Source organism: Pongo abelii, chromosome 6 (genome assembly GCF_028885655.2).
Source record: "Pongo abelii isolate AG06213 chromosome 6, NHGRI_mPonAbe1-v2.0_pri, whole genome shotgun sequence".
Taxonomy (NCBI): Eukaryota; Metazoa; Chordata; class Mammalia; order Primates; family Hominidae; genus Pongo; species Pongo abelii.
Genome location: NC_071991.2, coordinates 15326450 through 15345699, shown reverse-complemented (window position 1 = coordinate 15345699; position 19250 = coordinate 15326450). Strand labels below are relative to the sequence as shown.

General features: G+C 47.1%; 3 protein-coding genes and 1 long non-coding RNA gene across 6 annotated transcripts in view; 2 read left to right on the top strand and 2 right to left on the bottom strand.

The window, feature by feature from the left end:
• Positions 1–19250, bottom strand: part of LOC100437158 (putative speedy protein E7) — a 73747-nt gene that overhangs the window by 37694 nt on the left and 16803 nt on the right. The gene's annotated exons all lie outside the window — the stretch shown is intronic.
• Positions 1–19250, top strand: part of LOC100450485 (DNA mismatch repair protein MutL-like) — a 36265-nt gene that overhangs the window by 3395 nt on the left and 13620 nt on the right. The window contains 3 exon segments of the mRNA XM_063725970.1: positions 1783–1868; positions 2036–2148; positions 3262–3445. Coding sequence (XP_063582040.1) covers positions 2066–2148; positions 3262–3445 — 267 coding nt within the window. The 5' untranslated portion in view covers positions 1783–1868; positions 2036–2065.
• On the top strand, positions 6512–18626 carry LOC134761749 (uncharacterized). Its single transcript, XR_010140825.1, has 2 exons — positions 6512–6589; positions 14759–18626. It is a non-coding gene; the product is annotated as an uncharacterized LOC134761749 (long non-coding RNA).
• Positions 10046–18607, bottom strand: LOC100450112 (putative speedy protein E7). The gene is made up of 7 exons (XM_054560431.1): positions 18448–18607; positions 17254–17484; positions 16171–16229; positions 14867–14952; positions 12579–12822; positions 12352–12456; positions 10046–11507 (listed from the first exon to the last, which is right to left on the bottom strand). Exons 1-6 carry the CDS (start codon positions 18605–18607, stop codon positions 12397–12399), a joined length of 840 nt encoding a protein of 279 aa, XP_054416406.1. The 3' UTR covers positions 10046–11507; positions 12352–12396.

The following is a 19250-nucleotide window of genomic DNA, read 5'->3' as shown; positions in this document are numbered from 1 at the left end:
GGTAGTAATAATAATAACAGCTTTTATTGTGTTCTTATGGTGTGCGAGGCAGGTGTTATGCTAAGAATTGCACAGAAATATCTCATTTAATTTGCAGAATAGCTGGGCGTGGTGTTTCACGCCTGTAATCCTAGCCCTTTGAGAGGCCGAGGTGGGGGGATTGCTTGAGGCCAAGAGTTCAAGACCAACCTGGCCAACATGGTAAGACCTCATCTCTAGTAAAAAAGTAGGCCGGGTGTGGTGGCTCACACCTGTAATCCCAGCACTTTGGGAGGCCAAGGCGGGTGGATACCTGAGGCCAGCAGTTTGAGACCAGCCTGTCCAAAATGGTGAAACTCTGTCTCTACTAAAAATATAAAAATTAGCCGGACCTGGTGGCAGAAGCCTGTAATCCCAGCTACTTGGGAGGCTGAGGCATGAGAATTGCTTGAACCCGGGAGGCGGAGGTTGCAGTGAGCCGAGATCGTGCCACTGCACACCAGCCTGGGGACAGAGCAAGACTCCGTCTCAATAAAATAAAATGAAATAGGCCTGGAGTAGTGACTCACATCTATAATCCCAGCACTTTGGGAGGCAGAGCGGGGCTGATCATTCGAGGTCAGGAGTTCAAGACAAGCCTAACCAACATGGTAAAACCCTGTCTCTACTAAAAATACAAAAATTAGCCAGATGTGGTGGTGCAGGAGGCTGAGGGAGGAGAATTTCTTGAACCTGGGACGTGGAGGTTGTAGTGAGCCAAGCTCAGATGGTGCCACTGCATTCCAGCCTGGGTGACAAGAGCAAAACTCCATCTCAAAAAAAAAAAAAAGAAAAGAAAAAGAAAATAACAAAATAAAATAAGAAAACCTAAAAAATTATGAATCAGCCAAGTAACTTTATGAGATAGAACTTATTATCTCCATTTTATAGATGAGGAAATTAAGGAACAGGAAATTTCCTTTTTTTGAGATTATAAAGCTAATAAGATAGGATCCAGGAAGTCTGATTCCAGAACCAGTTGTCTTTTTTTTTTTTTTTGAGATGGAGTTTCGCTCTTGTTGCCCAGGCTATAGTGCCATGGCACGATCTCGGCTCACCGCAACCTCCACCTCCCGGGTTCAAGCAATTCTGCCTCAGCCTTACCAGTAGCTGGGATTACAGACATGCACCACCACACCTGGCTAATTTTGTATTTTTGGTGGAGACAGGGTTTCTCCACGTTGGTCAGGCTGGTCTGGAACTCCTGACCTCAGGTGATCCGCTCACTTTGGCCTCCCAAAGTGCTGGGATTACAGGCATGAACCACCGCGCCTGGCCCCCTTTCTCCTTACTGGGTATGTTAAAATTATTTCTTTCAAAAGAAAAGTCTGGTCAAAGTGCAACGGTGTTAACCACTAATTGATCACAACCAGTTACAGATTTTTTTGTTCCTTCTCCACTCCAACTGCATCACTTGACTAGCCTAGGGACAAAAAAAAAGAGGAAAGAAAGAAAAAGCTAAACTATTTAATCTGGGCTAGTAAATGGCCAGAAAGGACTTTATAAAAATGAAATATACAAAATGACACTAGTACGTTTAACTAAAGGTATAGTTATGACTCTTCAATTTGCATATGTTATAAATAATATCAATATAAAAACTTATAGCATGGGTCCTTTTTTTTTTTGAGATGGAGTCTCACTGTCTCCCAGGCTGGAGTGCAGTGGCGGGATCTCGGCTCACTGCAAGCTCCACCCCACGGGTTCACGCCATTCTAACATGGGTCCATTTTTAATAAATATGTAAATATTTAAACTTTCTAGATCTAAAGTTAAGGACTATGGAGTGGATCTCATTGAAGTTTCAGACAATGGATTTGGGGTAGAAGAAGAAAACTTTGAAGGCTTAAGTAAGTTGACTTTTTCTAATCCTATTATAAAATAATTGGGCCACATGTCTCAGAATTTTGAGTAACACTGTCTTGGGAAACGCAAAAACAGTTTTTTAAGCCAGTTACTAGATATCATGTATATCCATTGTTATAGCACTTGTGGTATCTTAATCTTTACTTTACAGTCTCTTTCAGCTCTGAAACATCACACATCTATGATTCAAGAGTTTGCTGACCTAACTGAGGTTGAAACTTTCGGCTTTCAGGGGGAAGCTCTGAGCTCGCTGTGTGCACTGAGGTGATACAATATTTTTATCCATTCATTTGACCCCTTAGAAAAACCTCTCTGAAAATTAATTGGAATCGTTATTATTTACAATTTTCTATCTCAGTATCTCAACTTCTAGCTTCTGAATTCTGTTTTGTCTCACTGCCAATCTAACTCCTAGTACTTCTGAAATGTGAGAAATAAATGAATGAAATGAAGCAAATAGTATTGTTAAAAAAAATGGTTACCCTTTTTAAAACAGTAACTTCTCAATTTTAACATAACATATAGATAATAAATGATAGTTACCATTGGTTTTCATCATCAAATTTTAGGGAAACATTTCACCAAAGCACTATTTAATTATAGCACAGATACTAAATCTTTATAATTATATGTAAATATATATATATATACACATATATATGTGTATATGTATATGTATTTTTAGACAGAGTCTCACTCTGTCACCCAGGCTGGAGTGCAGTGGCACAGTCTCAGCTCACTGCAATCTCTGCCTCCCAGGTTCAAGTGATTCTTGTGCCTCAGCCTCCTGAAGCGCTGGGACTAAGCGTGCACCACCACTCCTGGCTAATTTTTGAATTTTTAGTAGAGATGGGGTTTTGCCATGTTGCCCAGGCTGGTCTGGAACTCCAGGCCTCAAGTGATCTGCCCTCCTCGGCCTCCCAAAGTGCTGGAATTACAGGCATGAGCCACCACACCCTGCCTTACATATACATTTTAATTATATCTTTTGGATTCTTTAAATATTTGAAAAATATTTTTTTAATTCTTTAAAAAATTCTTTAAAAAAATTTTATTTGAAGAGTAATAACAAAACAAATCTCTATTTGTGAATAAATGAATCTTGAGATCATTTATGGTTTTGCAGTTCAACCTGAAAAATGAAATCAAAGCTTTAACCAAAGCAAAGCATGTTTAGTGCCCTCTGTCTCACTGTCTTTTAGATGCCAAACCTTAGATTTTATGATGACTCCTCAACCGTTTAGCTCTTGGTTATCTCAGAGGAATCATCAGCTTTTTAAGAAAGTTTTGAGAGAAAAGCAAGTGAAGAAAAGCATAGTCAGTGCCCAACATCACAGGTCTCTCACTGAACACGCCATGCCTGGTGTTCTCTCACAGCGATGTCACCATTTCTACCTGCCATGCATCGGCGAAGGTTGGGACTCGACAGGTGTTTGATCACAATGGGAAAATCATCCAGAAAACCCCCTATCCCCACCCCAGAGGGACCACAGTCAGCATGAAGCAGTTATTTTCTACGCTACCTGTGCGCCATAAGGAATTTCAAAGGAATATTAAGAAGGTACAGTAAATTAATCCTGGTTTTCAAGAGTATTGGTTAATGCACATGAGCAAAAGGTTTACTAAAGATGTTTATTCTTCAGCTGATTCTCTTACCGTAATCTATTGTGAAATGCTTTATTTGCATTTCTCGTTAAAGACTTAACATTAAAGACTTAACTTTAGGGTGATTTACTTTTTTCTTTTCATCACATAGTGTTTATTAGGACTCGGCAACACAGTGAAACTCTGTATCTATGAAAAATTAAAAAAAAAAATTGACTGGGCATGGTGGCATGCACCTGTAGTTCCAGCTACTTGGGAAGCTGAAGTGGGAGGATCACTTGAGCCCGGGAACTTGAGGCTGCAGTGAGCTATGATGGCACCACTGTATTTCAGACTGGGAGACAGAGTAAGACCCTGTCTGGAAAAATATATATACATATACATTTTTTATTTTTATTTTTTATTTTTATCTTTTTTTTTGAGATGCAGTCTCACTTTGGCGCCCTGGCTGGAGTGCAGTGGCGCGATCTCGATTCACTGCAACCTCCACCTCCCGAGTTCAAGCGATTCACCTGCCTCAACCTTCTGAATAGCTGGGATTACAGGCACTCACCACCACGCCTGGCTCATTTTTGTATTTTTAGCAGAGACGGGGTTTCACCATGTTGTCCAGGCTGGCCAGGCTGGTCTCGAATTCCTGACCTCAGGTGATCCGCCCACCTCGGCCTCTCAAAGTGCTGGGATTACAGGCGTGAGCTACCATGCCTGGCCTTATGTACTTATATTTTAATCAGACTATTTCTGTTGGTTTTCTGATAAATGAAGTACTGGAACCCTTATGAATCTGAATGCAAATGAAACAGCTAAATGTTATGTAATTGTTGTGTTTAAAAAGCAGATTATAAAACTGTATTATATGATTACAGTTTTACAAAAACAAAACAATGGCCTAAATGTGTATAGTATAAAGGCTGGAAGAGTCAGTACCTTCATGTTCTCAGCGGTTATCCTTGGATGTGAGATCTCATGCACTTTTTGCTCTCTTCTTTGTGCCTTTCCATTTGGTATGTGTATTTTTTATAATCTAAGAAGTTACTTAAATATATGCAGCTAAAAACATTTTTTAATTGTAAAGCATTTGGTGCTAATTTTAACTGTTCGTTTTTTAGACGGAGTCTTCTCACTCTGTCGCCCAGGCTGGAGTGCAGTGGTGTGATCTTGGCTCACTGCAACCTCCGCCTCCAGGGTTCAAGTGATTCTCCTGCCTCAGTCTCCCAAGTAGCTGGGATTATAGATATGTATCACCACGCCCAGCTAATTTTTGTATTTTTAGTAGAGATAGGGTTTCACCATGTTGGCCAGGCTGGTCTTGCACCCCTGACCTCAAGTGATCCGCCCGCCTCAGCCTCGCAAAGTGCTGGGATTACAGGCATGAGCCACCATGCCTGGCCTTTTTTTTCAAGCTTTTTTGTAAGTCAGCTAGCAAGAACACAGGAAGAAATACTCAGATCTCCCTTACGCAGCTGGGGGCTATGTCAGGTTTTATAAGCATAGGCTAATGAGGTGTGATTTGATTGGATCTTGCAATAAAGTAATGCTGGGAGGTGTGATCTGACTGGATCCTGCCATGGGGTGACACCAAAACTCAATCTGATTGGATCCTGGCTCTGCCTTGGGGTGTCCGATTCTTAAATCAGTCCCAGCTCTTCAGGCCGAGCTCTATGGTTCCACTCCGTGGTGGCGCTTGGTTAACCTGGGCATGCGCAGGGTACATGACCTTCAACCTGTGGGTCCATGGCACTTGAAAAACAACTGACAACCTCATTACATAAAAGTTGAACTGAGCCGGGTGCGGTGACTCACGCCTCTAATCCCAGCACTTTGGGAGGCCAAGGCAGGTGGAGGTCAGGAGTTCAAGACCAGCCTGGCCAAAATGGTGAAACCCTGTCTCTACTAAAAATATAAATATGAGCCAGGTGTGGCGGTGCACCCTTGTAATCCCAGCTATCTGGAGGTTGAGGCAGCAGAATCACTTGAACCTAGGAGGTGGAGGTTGCAGTGAGCTGAGCTCGTGCCATTGCACTCCAGCCTGGGTGACAAGAGCGAAACTCCGTCAAAAAAAAAAAAAAAGTTGAACTAGATTTGGTCTGATGCAGTTACAGATCTACAAACTGTGCCCCCACCCTCCTGCCAGCACCTTCTACTCCTCATTCTTGAGGGATTAGGGATGGAGGTCATGCTTCTGCATCGACTTCATGCTGACCAGGGGCACTGAGTCCCCTGAAATGAGAGGAATGAAACTCTTGGGCTTCTGAGTTCAAATGAGTTCTGGGGTCACCCGTGGTAGCTTGAAAGGCTGGTATTGTTGTAACACAAGCTGAAGGTGGCAGTGTTGGAGCCTGGAGGACAAACAGCTCACCATCCATTTAAATAAATAGGACCAAAAAGTAACAGAACAGTGGCCACGAGGGGCCCCAACAGAGGAAGAAACCAGGTGAGGTGTGGTATAGTGGACTTGACTGCCTTCTAAATCTCAGTGGTTGGCCGGGTGTGGTGGCTCATGCCTGTAATTCCAGCAAAAGAAAATCCGAGGCAGGGTGATCACGAGGTCAGGAGTTCAAGACCAGCCTGGCAAACATGGTGAAGCCCTGTCTCTACTAAAAATAGAAAAATTAGTTAGGTATGGTGGCATGTGCTGTAGTCCCAGCTACTTGGGAGGCTGAGGCAGGAGAATCGCTCAAACTCAGGAGGCAGAGGTTGCAGTGAGTCGAGATTGTGCCACTGCACTGCAGCGTAGGTAACAGAGCGGACTCCATCTCAGTCAATCAATCAGTCTCAGTGGTTGAACTACCCTTGACATGGTTCAGCTCTGTATCCGCACCCAAATCTCATGTCAAATTGCAATTTCCAGTGTTGTGGGAGGGACCTGGTGGGAGGTGATTGGCTCATGGGGGCCGACTTCCCCCTTGTTGTTCCCGTGATAGTGAGTGAGCGCTCGTGGGATCTGGTTATTTAAAAGCGTGCAGCACCTCCCACTTCACTCTCTCTGTCTCTCCTGCTCCAACATGGCCAGATGTGCCTGCTTCCCCTTCGCCTTCTGCCATGATTGTCAGTTTCCTGAGGCCTCCCCAGCCATGCTTCCTGTACAGCCTGCAGAACTGTGAGTCAATTAAACCTCTTTTCTTCATAAATTACCCAGTTTCTGGTAGTTCTTTATAGCAGTATGAAAACAGACTACTGGACCCTTCTGGTTGAAGGAATGCAGCCATTCTGCCTGTTTGACTATGTCCTTTCTATTCATCTCTATTTCCCGGGAGGTGTTTATCCAAGTGCAATAGGAGGTATTGGTGACCGCACAGTCCCCTCAGTGTTCTGCTAGTAAATAGTTGAAGGTTGATCATTGATCTCCTGCATTTTCAGTCTGGCATGGCAAAGACCCCGTGTAACTGGTAAAGGAATCAGTAAGCACCAGGAGGTATCTAAATCCGCCAGGAGCCATAGGCATCACGTTGACATCCATTTACCAGTCTTCCCTGGCAAGATTCTTCTGAATTGTACTGCCTTGGCCAAAAGGGGTATGGGAGGGGCTGGGCGCAGTGGCTCATGCCTGTAATCCCAACATTTTGGGAGAACAATTCAGGTGGATCATTAGAGGTCAGGGGTTCAAGACCATCCTGGCCAACATGGTGACATCCCATCTCTACTAAAAATACAATAAGTTAGCTGGGTTTGGTGTTGGGTGCCTGTAATCCCAGCTACTCGAGAGGCTGAGGCAGGATAATCGCTTGAACCTGGGAGGAGGAGGTGGCAGTGAGCTGAGATCGTGCCATTGCACTCCAGTGTGGGCAATAAGAGCGAAACATCATCTCGAAAAATAAAAAAAGAAGTCCGGGCGTGATGGCTCACACCTGTAATCCCAGCACTTTGGGAGGCCAAGACGGGTGGATCACGAGGTCAGGAGTTCAAGACCAGCCTGGCCTAGATGGTGAAACCCTGTCTCTACTAAAAATACAAATATTAGCTGGGCATGGTGGCATGCACCTGTAATCTCAGCTACTCAGAAGTCTGATGCAGGAGAATTGCTAAAACCCAGGAGGGAGAGGTTGCAGTGAGCCAAGATCGCGCCACTGCACTCTAGCCTGGGCGACAGAGCAAGACTCCATCTCGAAAGAAAGAAAGAAAAAGGAAATTCCCCAGGGAAGTACCTCGGCTTATTTCATAAAGAGGTACTGAAGGAAGCAGAGGCATGTGGAGGACTTCCCCACCTCGTGCAGCTTTTGGGCCATGGCGTCTGAAATTTATTATTTCAGAGTCACCCCTTTGATGACCTTGGCAGTGGACTGCAGTCATCTGTTTAGGTGTCTCCATGGCCCACATCAATGCCAGTATTTCTGTTAGTTGCACATTTGATTTCCTTGTTGTTGGCATTTAGAAGGCCCCCTGTTTCCCAGATCACACCACGGGCGTGGACCGCAGAGATTGCGTCTTGTGAGTCTGTAGAAACAGTCAAGGCCTTGTCCTCTCTTAGGTCCAGAGCTCAGGTTAATGCAGATTTTCCCGGCCGTCTGTGCTGAAGTCCCTGCGGGGAGGCTCCTGGCTGGTTTCCCATAGGTAGACCGCTACACATCCTTGCCCTTCATTGGCTTCTTTTCATGAAGCTCCTGCCATCTACAAAACATGTCTCCCTTTTCTTCTTGAACCACATCTCTGTTATTGAAACTCTAGAAGTCAACCGGGCATGGTGGCTATGCCTATAATCCCAGCACTTTGGGATGCCAAGGTGGGCGGATCACCTGAGGTCAGGAGTTCAAGACCAGCCTGGCCAACATGGCCAAACCCCATCTCTAATACAAATACTAAAGTTAGCCAAGCGTGGTGGCCACTGTCCTCCAGCCTGGGCGACAGAGCAAGACTCCGTCTCAAAAAAAAAAAAAAAAAAAAAAGAGAGAAAGAAAGTATCATGCTTTTCTAAGTTCTGTGAGTTGTTTTAGTGAATTATTAAACTTGAGGACATGGTGGGAACCTCCAAATTTGCAGCCAGTTGGTGAGAAGTACATGTGGTCTGAGGACACCCAAGCCTGCAGCTGTGTCTAAAGCGAGGGCAGCCTAGTCGGGGCTGGTGGCCTTAACCTGTGGTGTTGGAGGTAACATCAGGGAGTTGACATCAGAATTGCATCACACAGGCTGGGCGCGGTGCCTCACACCTGTAATCCTAGCACTTTGAGAGGCCGAGGCGGGCAGATCACGAGGTCAGGAGACTGAGACCATGCTGGCTAACACAGTGAAACCCTGTCTCTACTAAAAATACAAAAAATTAGCCGGGCATGGTGGCGGGTGCCTGTAGTCCCAGCTACTCGGGAGGCTGAGGCAGGAGAATGGCGTGAACCCAGGAGGCAGAGCTTGCAGTGAGCCAAGATCACGCCACCGCACTCCAGCCTGGGTGACAGAGCAAGACTCCATCTCAAAAACAAAACAAAACAAAAACAGAATTGTGTCACAAAGGCCAGATGCAGTGGCTCATGCTTATATTCCCAGTAATTTGAAAGGCAAGGTAAGAGGATCGCTTGAGCTTGAGTCTGAGGCCGCAGCAAGCTATGACCACACCACTGCACCCCAGTCTGGGTGACAGCGCAAGATCCCAACTCCAAAAATAAAAAAGAAAAATCAAAAAGAATTGCATGGCAGAGTGCCTGTCTTTCACAGCTTTAACTGCTGCAGGAACTTTCTTTTTTTTTTTGAAAGGCGGTAGGGAGACACAATCTCTGCTAGTGATTCTCCTGCCTCAGCCTCCCAAATAGCTGGGATTATAGGCGTGCGCCACCACGCCTGCCTAATTTTTGTATTTTTAGTAGAGACAGGGTTTCACCATGTTGGCCAGGCTGGTCTCAAACTCCTGCTGGGATCATGGGTGTGAGCCACCACGCCCGGCCTCCTTTAGAGTTTTCTTACCACCTGGTTTTCCTCTCTCAATATCTTTCTCTCATTTCCTGCCTTAAAACTCTAGCTTGGCGTCTGGGCGCAGTAGCTCATGCCTGGAATCCCAGCACTTTGGGAGGCCGAGGTGGGTGGATCACTTGAAGTCAGGAGTTCGAGACCAGCCTGGCCAACATGGTGAAACCTTGTCTCTACTATTTTTACAAAAGTTAGTCGGACGTACAGATGGGTGCCTGTAGTCCCGGCTACTTGGGAGGCTGAGGCAGGAGAATTCGCTTGAACCCGGAGGTGAAAGTTACAGGGAGCCAAGGCTGTACCACTGCACTCCAGCCTGGGAGAAAGACTCTTGCTCTGTCTCCAAAACAAACAAACAAACAAAAAAACCCGATAGCTTGAGATCAGCTTTCTCTTCTATTGTTTTTCTTTAAGAAAGAAAAATTAAAAACAGATCGAGGCTGGCCTCAAACTCCTGGCCTCAAGTGACCTCCCGCCATGACCTCCAAAACTGCTGGGATTGTAGGTGTGAGCACTGCACTCAGCCTTATGTTTTTTTCTACATAAAAAACAACACAGGATTATCTTCCAGAGCTAATAAATATGTTCAAATAACCACAACCCCTTTAAGGAAAAATATCACTTGGCAGCAAATAATCAATCCAGACCAATATGATCACAATCGCTGTGAAGGTGAGAAAAGTTCATCTTTATTATGTTTCCCCAAGAGATGAACTGCACTGTTCTCTTGAAAACACACAGCTCATGCCCTCCTTTAGAACACACATCCTCTTTAAAGTAACATACAAACATACCAATACAAGGTAAAAAATTACACCTGCACTCTCATATTTCAAACATACAGTAAATATCAAATAAAAATTTATTTTTACAAGAATTTAGGTGAACATAGCTCTAAATGTAATATGTATGTTAACTAAGTATCATAGATAAAAAGCATGCTCCCTTCAGCAGCACGTGTAATAATAGATACAAAGATTGAAAGGTAAAAGATTTCGGATAAAAAGAATCCTCTCTTAAAAAGGAAAACAAAATTATCTGTATGTGTATATAACAGTTATAACACCCATCACACAACTTTATAGAAACAACGTCTATTCAAAACTACCAGTATTTCCACAATATTTAAAATAATATTTAAAGTAATAAGAATATTTAAATAAATATCTTTAATAAACATATTTAATAAATATTTAAATAAATAAAATAATATTTAAATAATTCTATGCCCATGTTTTTCAAAATAAACCAATAAAATAGATAGTATACATTAGACATGTTAGTATATATATCTGAGACATGTTAAAAATCACGACTGAATTCTCACAATTCAGTCACAAACCTAAACAGCAAATAAAAATTTCTATGACCAGAATTTAGGGGAACTACCTAGTTATAAATAGAAGAGATTATTATGGAAGTATAGATAAAAAGAGTGCTTGCTTCAGGAGCACATATAATAATACAGAAAAAAATTTAAAGATAATAAAAGATTTAGGATAAAAAGAATTCTCTCTTAAAAATTAAAAGAAAATTATCTTTATATATATATGACAGCTATAACTCTTATGAAAAAACTACAGGAACAGCATGTTTTCAAAAGTACAACAATTTCCAAACTATTTGAAATAAATCTATTAATAATTCAATGGCCAAAATTTTCCAATCAAACCAATAAAATGCATAGTGTGCACGAAGCTATCCGTTACAGTCTGTGGCACTCATATTTCACAAAGAATTCTGTGCCAATCTGAGACCCTGCACTGTGCCTTCAAATGCTCCTGGACTGTGGCAACCAAGTCCCTAAGAAACAGGACCTCCAGGTTCTGCCCCAGGGAGGTTGGAATTCAGCAACATGAAAAGGGAGGTGGTGCCGCAGGAAAGGGTGGAACTGGAAACACTCCTGGTTTCTTACTTTTCTCCAAGGACTCCTAGAAGTACCCCACCCCCCACCCTCCACCCCTGCTCCTAGGAGGACAACGTGATCACTGTATTCAGCTCCATCAAGAACGGTCCAGGTTCTTCCAGATGATCTGCACAAACGGCTCCTCTCCTCCTTCCTGGTGTCTGCCATGAGCATTGGAATAAAGTTCCTGCGGAAAATCCACATCTCCCCTGGGCCCGGTGTTCTGGAAGTGAGAGAGACGCTGTCACACTTCAAGGAGGCAGCTCTCTAGACAGGAAGGTTATTCACGTCCCATGTCAAGTCTAACTAGAGTTCAGAGCAATTTTATCTCCTGCCTTTCATTCTGTACCCTGCTTCTGAACCATCGTGTTCAACTGTGATACTCGCACTTCGGTGACCATGACTCCAAAACTCACTTAATACTCCCAAGGTCAGCCCCAGTGATCTGCTTCATAGCGAGGACTTTGGGTGGGTCTGCCCAGGGAGTAGGGCGCCCTCAGAGAATGTGGCTTTGGACTTCATCACAGCTGGGGCCTTTTGTGTCACTTAAGATCTAAACTTGTAACCATGCTAGATGTGTTTCTAATGTGACAACATCACGAACCACGAGTCCAGAAGCCTAATCCCTAATCCTACCTCCTCATGATGAAGTCTCATGCTCTGTGCTCAACATGGTTAGCTGCACAAGATGTAAACCAAAGCTTCACTGAACCCTCGACCCAAATCGGTAACTCAAGTGCATCAATCATAATGAACCTCCTCGAACTCAGTAATTATGATTATTTTTGAGGCAGGGTCTCACTCTGTCTCCTGGGCTGGAGTGCAGTGGCAGGATCAGGGCTTCATGCAGCCCTGACCTCCCAGGCTCCAGCCATCCTCCCGCCTCAGCCTCCTGAGTAGTTGGGGGTAGAGATGCTTCCCACATCGCCTGGCTAATTTTTGTATTTTTGTGGAGAGGGGATCTCAGCACGTTGCTCAGGCTTGAAGCCGGATCAAGCAATTGGGTTCCTCGGATTTCCGAAATAGACCCTAATATTCTGCCTTTACCCCGGAGGATGCAGATGTACCTTCTCTCAGGCCGATGACCTCAGGCCTCCACGGTCCCTGGAGCTCTAGGAAAGGCGGGCGCGATCTCGCGCCCATACCCAATGCTCTGGGTCATAAGCCTGGATCTGGAAAAACAAACGCCCTTTGAGAAGACGGGGACTCCCCGGGATACCCCTCTCTCCCCTTATCCAGCCTCCAGCCCACACAATTCCTCCCCACCTCCTCCACCTCCCCAGGCCCCACCCACCTCCTCCAACTCCTCCGGGGAAACCCAAGCCCTGCAGCGCATGGAACAGAAGAACTGGAACCGAAGTTTCTGGAACAAGGCTATCTGAGAGCGGTTCTTCCTGGCCCTCCAGTTCATGGAACGGCATAACCGGAACCGACGCTTACGGAGCAAGGGTATGTGAGAGCGGGTCTTCCCGTACAGGAAGTAAAAGATGTTTTCTTTGGGTGCCTCGTCGTCCTCCTCCATGTCATTGGCCAGATAGCTGAGGACAGAAATCAGGTTGCTGCTCAGGGGCACCACCAGGAGAGACCTCCGGCTGAGGTCAGCTTCCCAGAGAGGAAGGTAAGGGACCGTCCCTAGCTCAGGAGTGGCACCCACCCTGCAGAGAGCCACGCCTTCCTCAGGAGGGCTCTGCTGAACAGAGACCTGATGAAGGGCGTCTCCCACCCCTTCAGGATGGAGACAAAAACCCAACTGGTGGCCGAGTGTGGTGGCTTACGCCTGGAATCACAGCACCTTGGGAGGCTGAAGCAGGAGGATCACTTGAGGCCAGGAGTTTGAGATGGGCCTGGGCAACATAGCAAGACCCTCGTCTCTATTAACAATATAAGAAATATGCCAGACGCCGTGGCTCATGCCTGCAATCCCAGCACTTCAGAAGGCTGAAGCAGGTGGATCGCTTGCGACCAGGAGTTGGAGACCAGCCTGGTCAACACGGAGAAACCCCATCTATACTAAAAATACGAAAATCGGCCTGGTGCGCTGGCATACCCGTTAGTCCTAGCTACTCAGGAGGCTGAAGCATAAGAATTGTGTGAACCCAGGAGGCGGAGGTTGCAGTGAGTCGAGATTGGGCCACTCCATTCCAGCCTGAGAGGCAGAGCAAGACTCTGTCTCAATAAACAAACAAACAAACAAACTGTCCAGGTGTGGTGGCACAGCCCTGTAGTCAGAGCTAATCAAGAAGCTGAGGTGGGAGGATCACTTGAGCCCAGGATATGGAGGCTGCAGTGAGCTATGATCTCACCACTGCACTCCAGCTTGCGGGACAGGGCAAGTCTGTCTCAAAGAAATAAAAGAAATTGAATACATTGATATTTTGCCAGGACCCTGCCTTCTACAGGCATCTAGTCTAATGGGACTGGGAGTAATCAAGGCAGATGACCTAATCCCAGTGTCCAGGATGTAACTGGAGAGCTACGGGCATGCAGAAGTTGGAAGATGATGGAAGGTATCACAGAGGCTGTGGGGTGAATTGACTTCAAGGAATGAGTCCTTCCCTTCAGAACTGCATGTGTGCGAGACACCCAGACAGAAAACACAAACGCAAAGTCGAGTGGACGGCATTTGGAAGGAGCAGTGAAGCCACGCCAGGAAACACCAAGATGGTGAGCCAGTGTGCTTGTAGAGATTGTAGAGAGGGTGGAATTGGCACTGTGGACCCTGGCCTCGATAGAGAAAGACATCAGCTAAGGAAGTTGTTCAGGTGGGCAGTGAGGTTGTCGTGCTTTGGAAAGATGCTCAGGCTGCACTAGGAAGCCCCCTGGCTTGGGGAGAGACTCCAGGAGACCCCAGCAGGGAGCATTTGACAGTGGATTCCAGGGATGCGAGGGGGGCCTGAACTGTGGCCTCTGTCATGGGAACCCAGAGGAGGTCGATGGCATTTGCGGTTGATGTGGGAATGAGAGAGAGAAAGGAACCAGAAACGTCTGCTTGCTGGAGGAAGCGTCATGTCCGCTCCTCCACTCCTTTTCTTTTCCCCTTAGGAGCAGTTTATTGTTCCTTTTGTTTTATTCTTTTATTTGTACACTGGCATTGGAGTTTGGTTTTTTGGCTTTTTTTTTTTTTTTTTTTTTTCAGATGGAGTCTTGCTCTGTCACCCAGGCTGGAGTGCAGTGGCTCAACCTTAGCTTACTGCAGCCTCCACCTCCTGGGTTCAAAGGTTCTCTTGCCTCAGCCTCCCGAGTAGCTGGGATTACAGGTGCACACAACCATGCCCAGCTAATTTTTCTATTTTTAGTAGAGACGGGGTTTGGCCACGGTGGCCAGGCTGGTCTCGAACTCCTGACCACAGGTGATCCGCTTGCCTCGGCCTCCCAAAGTGCTGGGATTACAGTTGTGAGCCAGCACGCCCAGCCTGAGTTTCTTTTTAGAAACAACAGTCTAAGAGAGTATAATCCTGTCTTTTCTGTACACAGAGTAAAGAGGACAAACAGGTGAACGAATAAAGGAAAGGCTGGAATCCCAATTCCCCCGCTGTCCCAGGGCATTGGGTGTTGATGGCTAGGAGGCAGCAAACCACTCACAGAGCCAGGAAGAAGTGGATGCGTTGGTATTGCCCGGAGGGGAGGCCGGCCCGGCTAAAATACGCTATGACCATAGCCAGGAGATACTGATGGAGAGAAAGGAACAGAGAGAGGGAGAGGTCACATCTTGGAAGAGGAAGATTGTGGAGAGGGGAGATGAGGGTCTGGGGAGGGGCTGCCCATCAGAGAAGGGACCTCAGTATTGGGGTGACTGTACTCATTTGGAAATTGCGGGGTGGAGGGGTATTCGAAGGTCGGATGCAAATCTGAGAACCCTGAGGAAGGGTTTTGGGTGATGCTCCCCGGATGGTGGGCTCCGATGGGATCTTTGGAGGGGGTGTGTCTAGGTCGGCTGGTGTCAGGAGGGCCTTTTGTGTGCCAGGCACAGAACTGTCCCAAAGAGCTGAGAGTAGAGGGGCCAGGCGTTTCAGGGCTGCAGCCAGACTGTGGCCCAGAGCTCAGATCCCAAAGGACCCATAGGAGAGGCAGGGGCCATTCATTCACTCTGCAAGAGACCAGCAGAGTCCTGAGGGAGATGCTGACAAATCATAGAAGACCAAGAATAGCCGGGAGTGGCAGCTCAAGCCTCTGATCCCAGTACTTTGAGAGGTGGAGATAGGAGGATCACATGAGCCCGACAGTTGGAGAACAACCTGGGCAACATAGCAAGACCCTGTTTCTACAAAGATTTCAAAAATTAGTTGAGCATGGTGGCATGGCATGGCAGCCCCTCAGGAGGCTGAGGAAAGAGGATTGCTTGAGCCCAGGAATTAGAGGCTGCAATGAGCTATGATCATGCCACTGCACTCCATCCTGGGGAGCAGAGCTAGACTCTGTCTCAGAAGAAAAAAATTTGTGGGTGCCAAGACTCAAGACCGTGGCAGCTGGTCAGGCACAGTGGCTGATGTCTATAATCTCAGCACTTTGGGAGGCCAAGGCGGGTGGATCCCCTGAGGTCAGGTGTTCAGGACCAACCTGGCCAACACGGCAAAACCCCGTCTCTACAAAAAACACAAAAATTAGCCAGTCATGGTGGTTTATGTCTGTAACACAAGCTGCTTGGAGGCTGAGGTAGGAGAATCGCTTGAAACTGGGAGGCGTCAGCTGCAGTGAGTCAAGATCGAGACACTGCCCTCCAGCCTGGGCAACAAGCAAGACTCTGTCTCACCAAAAAAAAAAAAAAAAAAAAAGACTGTAGGAGCATCTGGTGAGAGGTGGTGGAGGGAGAACTGTGGGTTTGGAAGCTGAACCCTCTCCCCAGGCATGCGTTGGAACAGGAACAGTTACATGGAGAACAACCTTACCTTGTCTGACACCCTCAGATCTTTGTCCCAGGCCAGGAATCTTTTAATGACAGGATCCTCTGTGATTAGAGAGCAGATGTCAGCGTGAGAAGCAGGACAGGGTTTCTGTGGGAGCAGCAGGGCAGCGAGGAGAAGTGTGCCTCCCGGGGGGAAGTCTCAGGATTGTGGCCACACGTGAGGTGGATGGGAGAGGGGAGAATGACTTTCACTGGGCAAGGGAGAGAGGCTCCTGCTCTGAGACTCCCCTGAGAAGAGACCAAAGGAGGCCCTGGGTGTGAAAATCTACAGGAGGTAGAGCTGGGAATAAGCCAGGTCCCCCTCCAGCAGACACGGAGGAACCACTGCAGAGTCATAAAGGAATTCCCATCATTTCCTCATGAGACAGTCACATCAGGGTGTGACCATGGCCTTGGTATCCCCCACTACGGATGGAGACACTTAAGTTTAGAAAAGTCAGTAAGAGACATTAAGTTTCAGAGGGCACAGCTGAAACCACTTTGTTTATTGATTTTGTTTTTCTTTATTTTATTTTTATTTTTATTTATTAATTTATTTTGAGACAGAGTCTCGCTGTGTGGACCAGGCTGGAATGCAGTGGTGCGATCTCAGCTCACTGCAACCTCTGCCTCCCGGGTTTAAGCGATTCTCTTGTCTCAGCCTCCTGAGTAGCTGGGACTACAGGCATGAGCTACTGTGCCCAGCCTTGGTTTTTCTTTTGAGACAGGGTTTTGCTCTGTCACCCAGGCTGGAGTGCAGTGGTGCAGTCATAGCTCACTGCAGCCTCAAAGTCCTGAGTTCAAGCAATCCTCTTGCCTCAGCCTCCCAATGTGCTGGGATCTCAGGTGGGAGCCACCGCACCTGGCTGAAACCAAGCTTTCTTATCCCAAGCGCTGACCTTTATCAAGTCTACCTAATCCTGTATCATCTCCTAAGTGTCCCTCATGAGTGATCACTTCTGAGTCCTCCCGCATGGAGAGCTCACCCACTGGGGCATATTTTTCCCATTGGAAAAGTGTGGTTATTGGAAGTTTCCTCTTTTTAGAAAGAACAGGGTCGGAGGTGCTCTCTGGGGTGTCCTCCTACCAAGCAGCCTGTTGAAGGCCTCATGGTGCTCAGGGAGCACGAGCGACACTCGCCGTCGCTTCAGCTTCATCTTAAGGCCACACAGTGTCTCCGCCACCCAGGTCTCCTCAGGCTCAGGGACGAGCTCCTTCTGTGGCTCCTCCAACGACGACTCCTCAGATTCGTCTGACAACTCCCTCTTCCTTTTCCAGCAAAAGGACCTACCTGGGGGGCTGTGATCTACCCCAGGGGCTGAGTAAAGAAACCAGGCCACCATGTAATGCTTCTGCAACTGATCACCTTAGAGCCTGACCCCAAACCCCAAACCCCTCTCCCTCCTCCCCAGCCTTGCAGACTGCTGGCTTCTCCAAGCCAGCTTTCCGACTTTCTCCTCTGCTTAACCCCACGTGCCGCTCCTTCCCCTCCCCATTCTTCCGTCTTTCTGTCCTCAGAACACTGCCTCATGTCTTTCCCTGGTCCCTGGCTCTCTCAGTCCCTCCTTTTTTTTTTTTTTTTGTTTCGAGACAGAATCTTGCTTTGTCGCCCAGGCTAGTGTGTAGTGGTGCAATCTCAGCTCACTGCAACATCCATCTCCCGGATTCCAGTTATTCTCCTGCCTCAGCCTCTCAGGTAGCTGGGATTACAGGTGCCTGCCATAATGCCCAGATCCATTTTGTACTTTTAGTAGAGACGGGGTTTCACCATGTTGGCCAGGCTGGTTGCAAACTCCTGGCCTCAAGTGATCTGCCTGCCTTGGCTTCCCAAAGTGCTGGGATTACAGGGGAGAGCCACTGCACCCGGCCTGAATTTCTCCATTCTTCCCACACACCCTCCTCAGGTTCTCCTTCCTGACCTCCGACCGCTTTTTTTTTTTTTAAGAGAGCGTCTCACTCTCTCACCCAGACTGGAGTGCAGTAGCACGATCTCAGCTCACTGCAACCTCTTCCTCCCAGGCTCAAGCGATTCTCCTGTCTTAGCCTCCTGATTAGCTGGGATTACAGGCGCGCACCACTACTGCCTGGCTAATTTTTGTACTTTTAGTAGTGATGGGGTTTCACCATATTGGCCAGGCTGGTCTTGAACTCCTGACCTCAGGTGATCAGCCCCCCTCGGCCTCCCAAAGTGTTGGGGTTACAGGTGTGAGCCACTGCACCCAGCCCCCTCCGTTCGTCTTAGTCAATCCTATCCCACCTCTTCTTCCTCCAGTCCCCTCACCTGATGGTCCCGACACTTCATCATCCACCACCTCCTGGAGGGGGCACCCCGAGGTGCTCCACTGGGGGCTCTGCTCATCCTGGGGGTGCGGTTGATGGCTGGCCGTGATCTTTCCCATAATCTGTCCCCTCTCATGGAAACTAGTCTCTGTTCTGTCCATGGCCTTCTTGTGGGCACTGCTAGGATCCAAAAGAGTGTGTTATCAATTCTCGAGGCTTGGAGAAGTCAGGGGTGGAAAACAGCTCTGAGAAGATGCTGTTGTCCACCTGAACTTCCAGGCGCCGACAGAGTCCGGTTCTTCCAATCAGGAAGGTCGGAATCTCTGATGTCATCGGTCATTCCTACCTGGCAACCAGTTTGAAGAAAAACACATGTAACTGCCAGGCTGATCTCTTGTTCTGGAGATCCTGAGTGAATGAATGGTATCTCCTGCCACTGTCCCAACCTCAGGCCATTGTCCAAAAGCATCTTCGGGGTCTCCGCATCCCTCTGTTCCCTGTCCCAGCAGAGGCTGTGTCCTCTCCACTCAAAGCCTGAAGCATGTTGGGGTCTCCTCTTCTCTGTACATGCCCATTTCAGGGTCCAGTCTGGTGGGAGAGGGATCAGGATGGGAAAGAAAACTAGGGCAAGCAGAAACTAGGAAACCTTACAGGAGTGAGATTGTCATGTACAGGAGTGAGATTATCATGTACAAGAGATCCCAGGAACACTGACTTGACAAAAAAGTCACATCAGAGAACTCAATTTGGCAGAGCTTTTCTGCCGAATGTTTACTGACATTCACTGTCCGTGAAGGCGGAGGT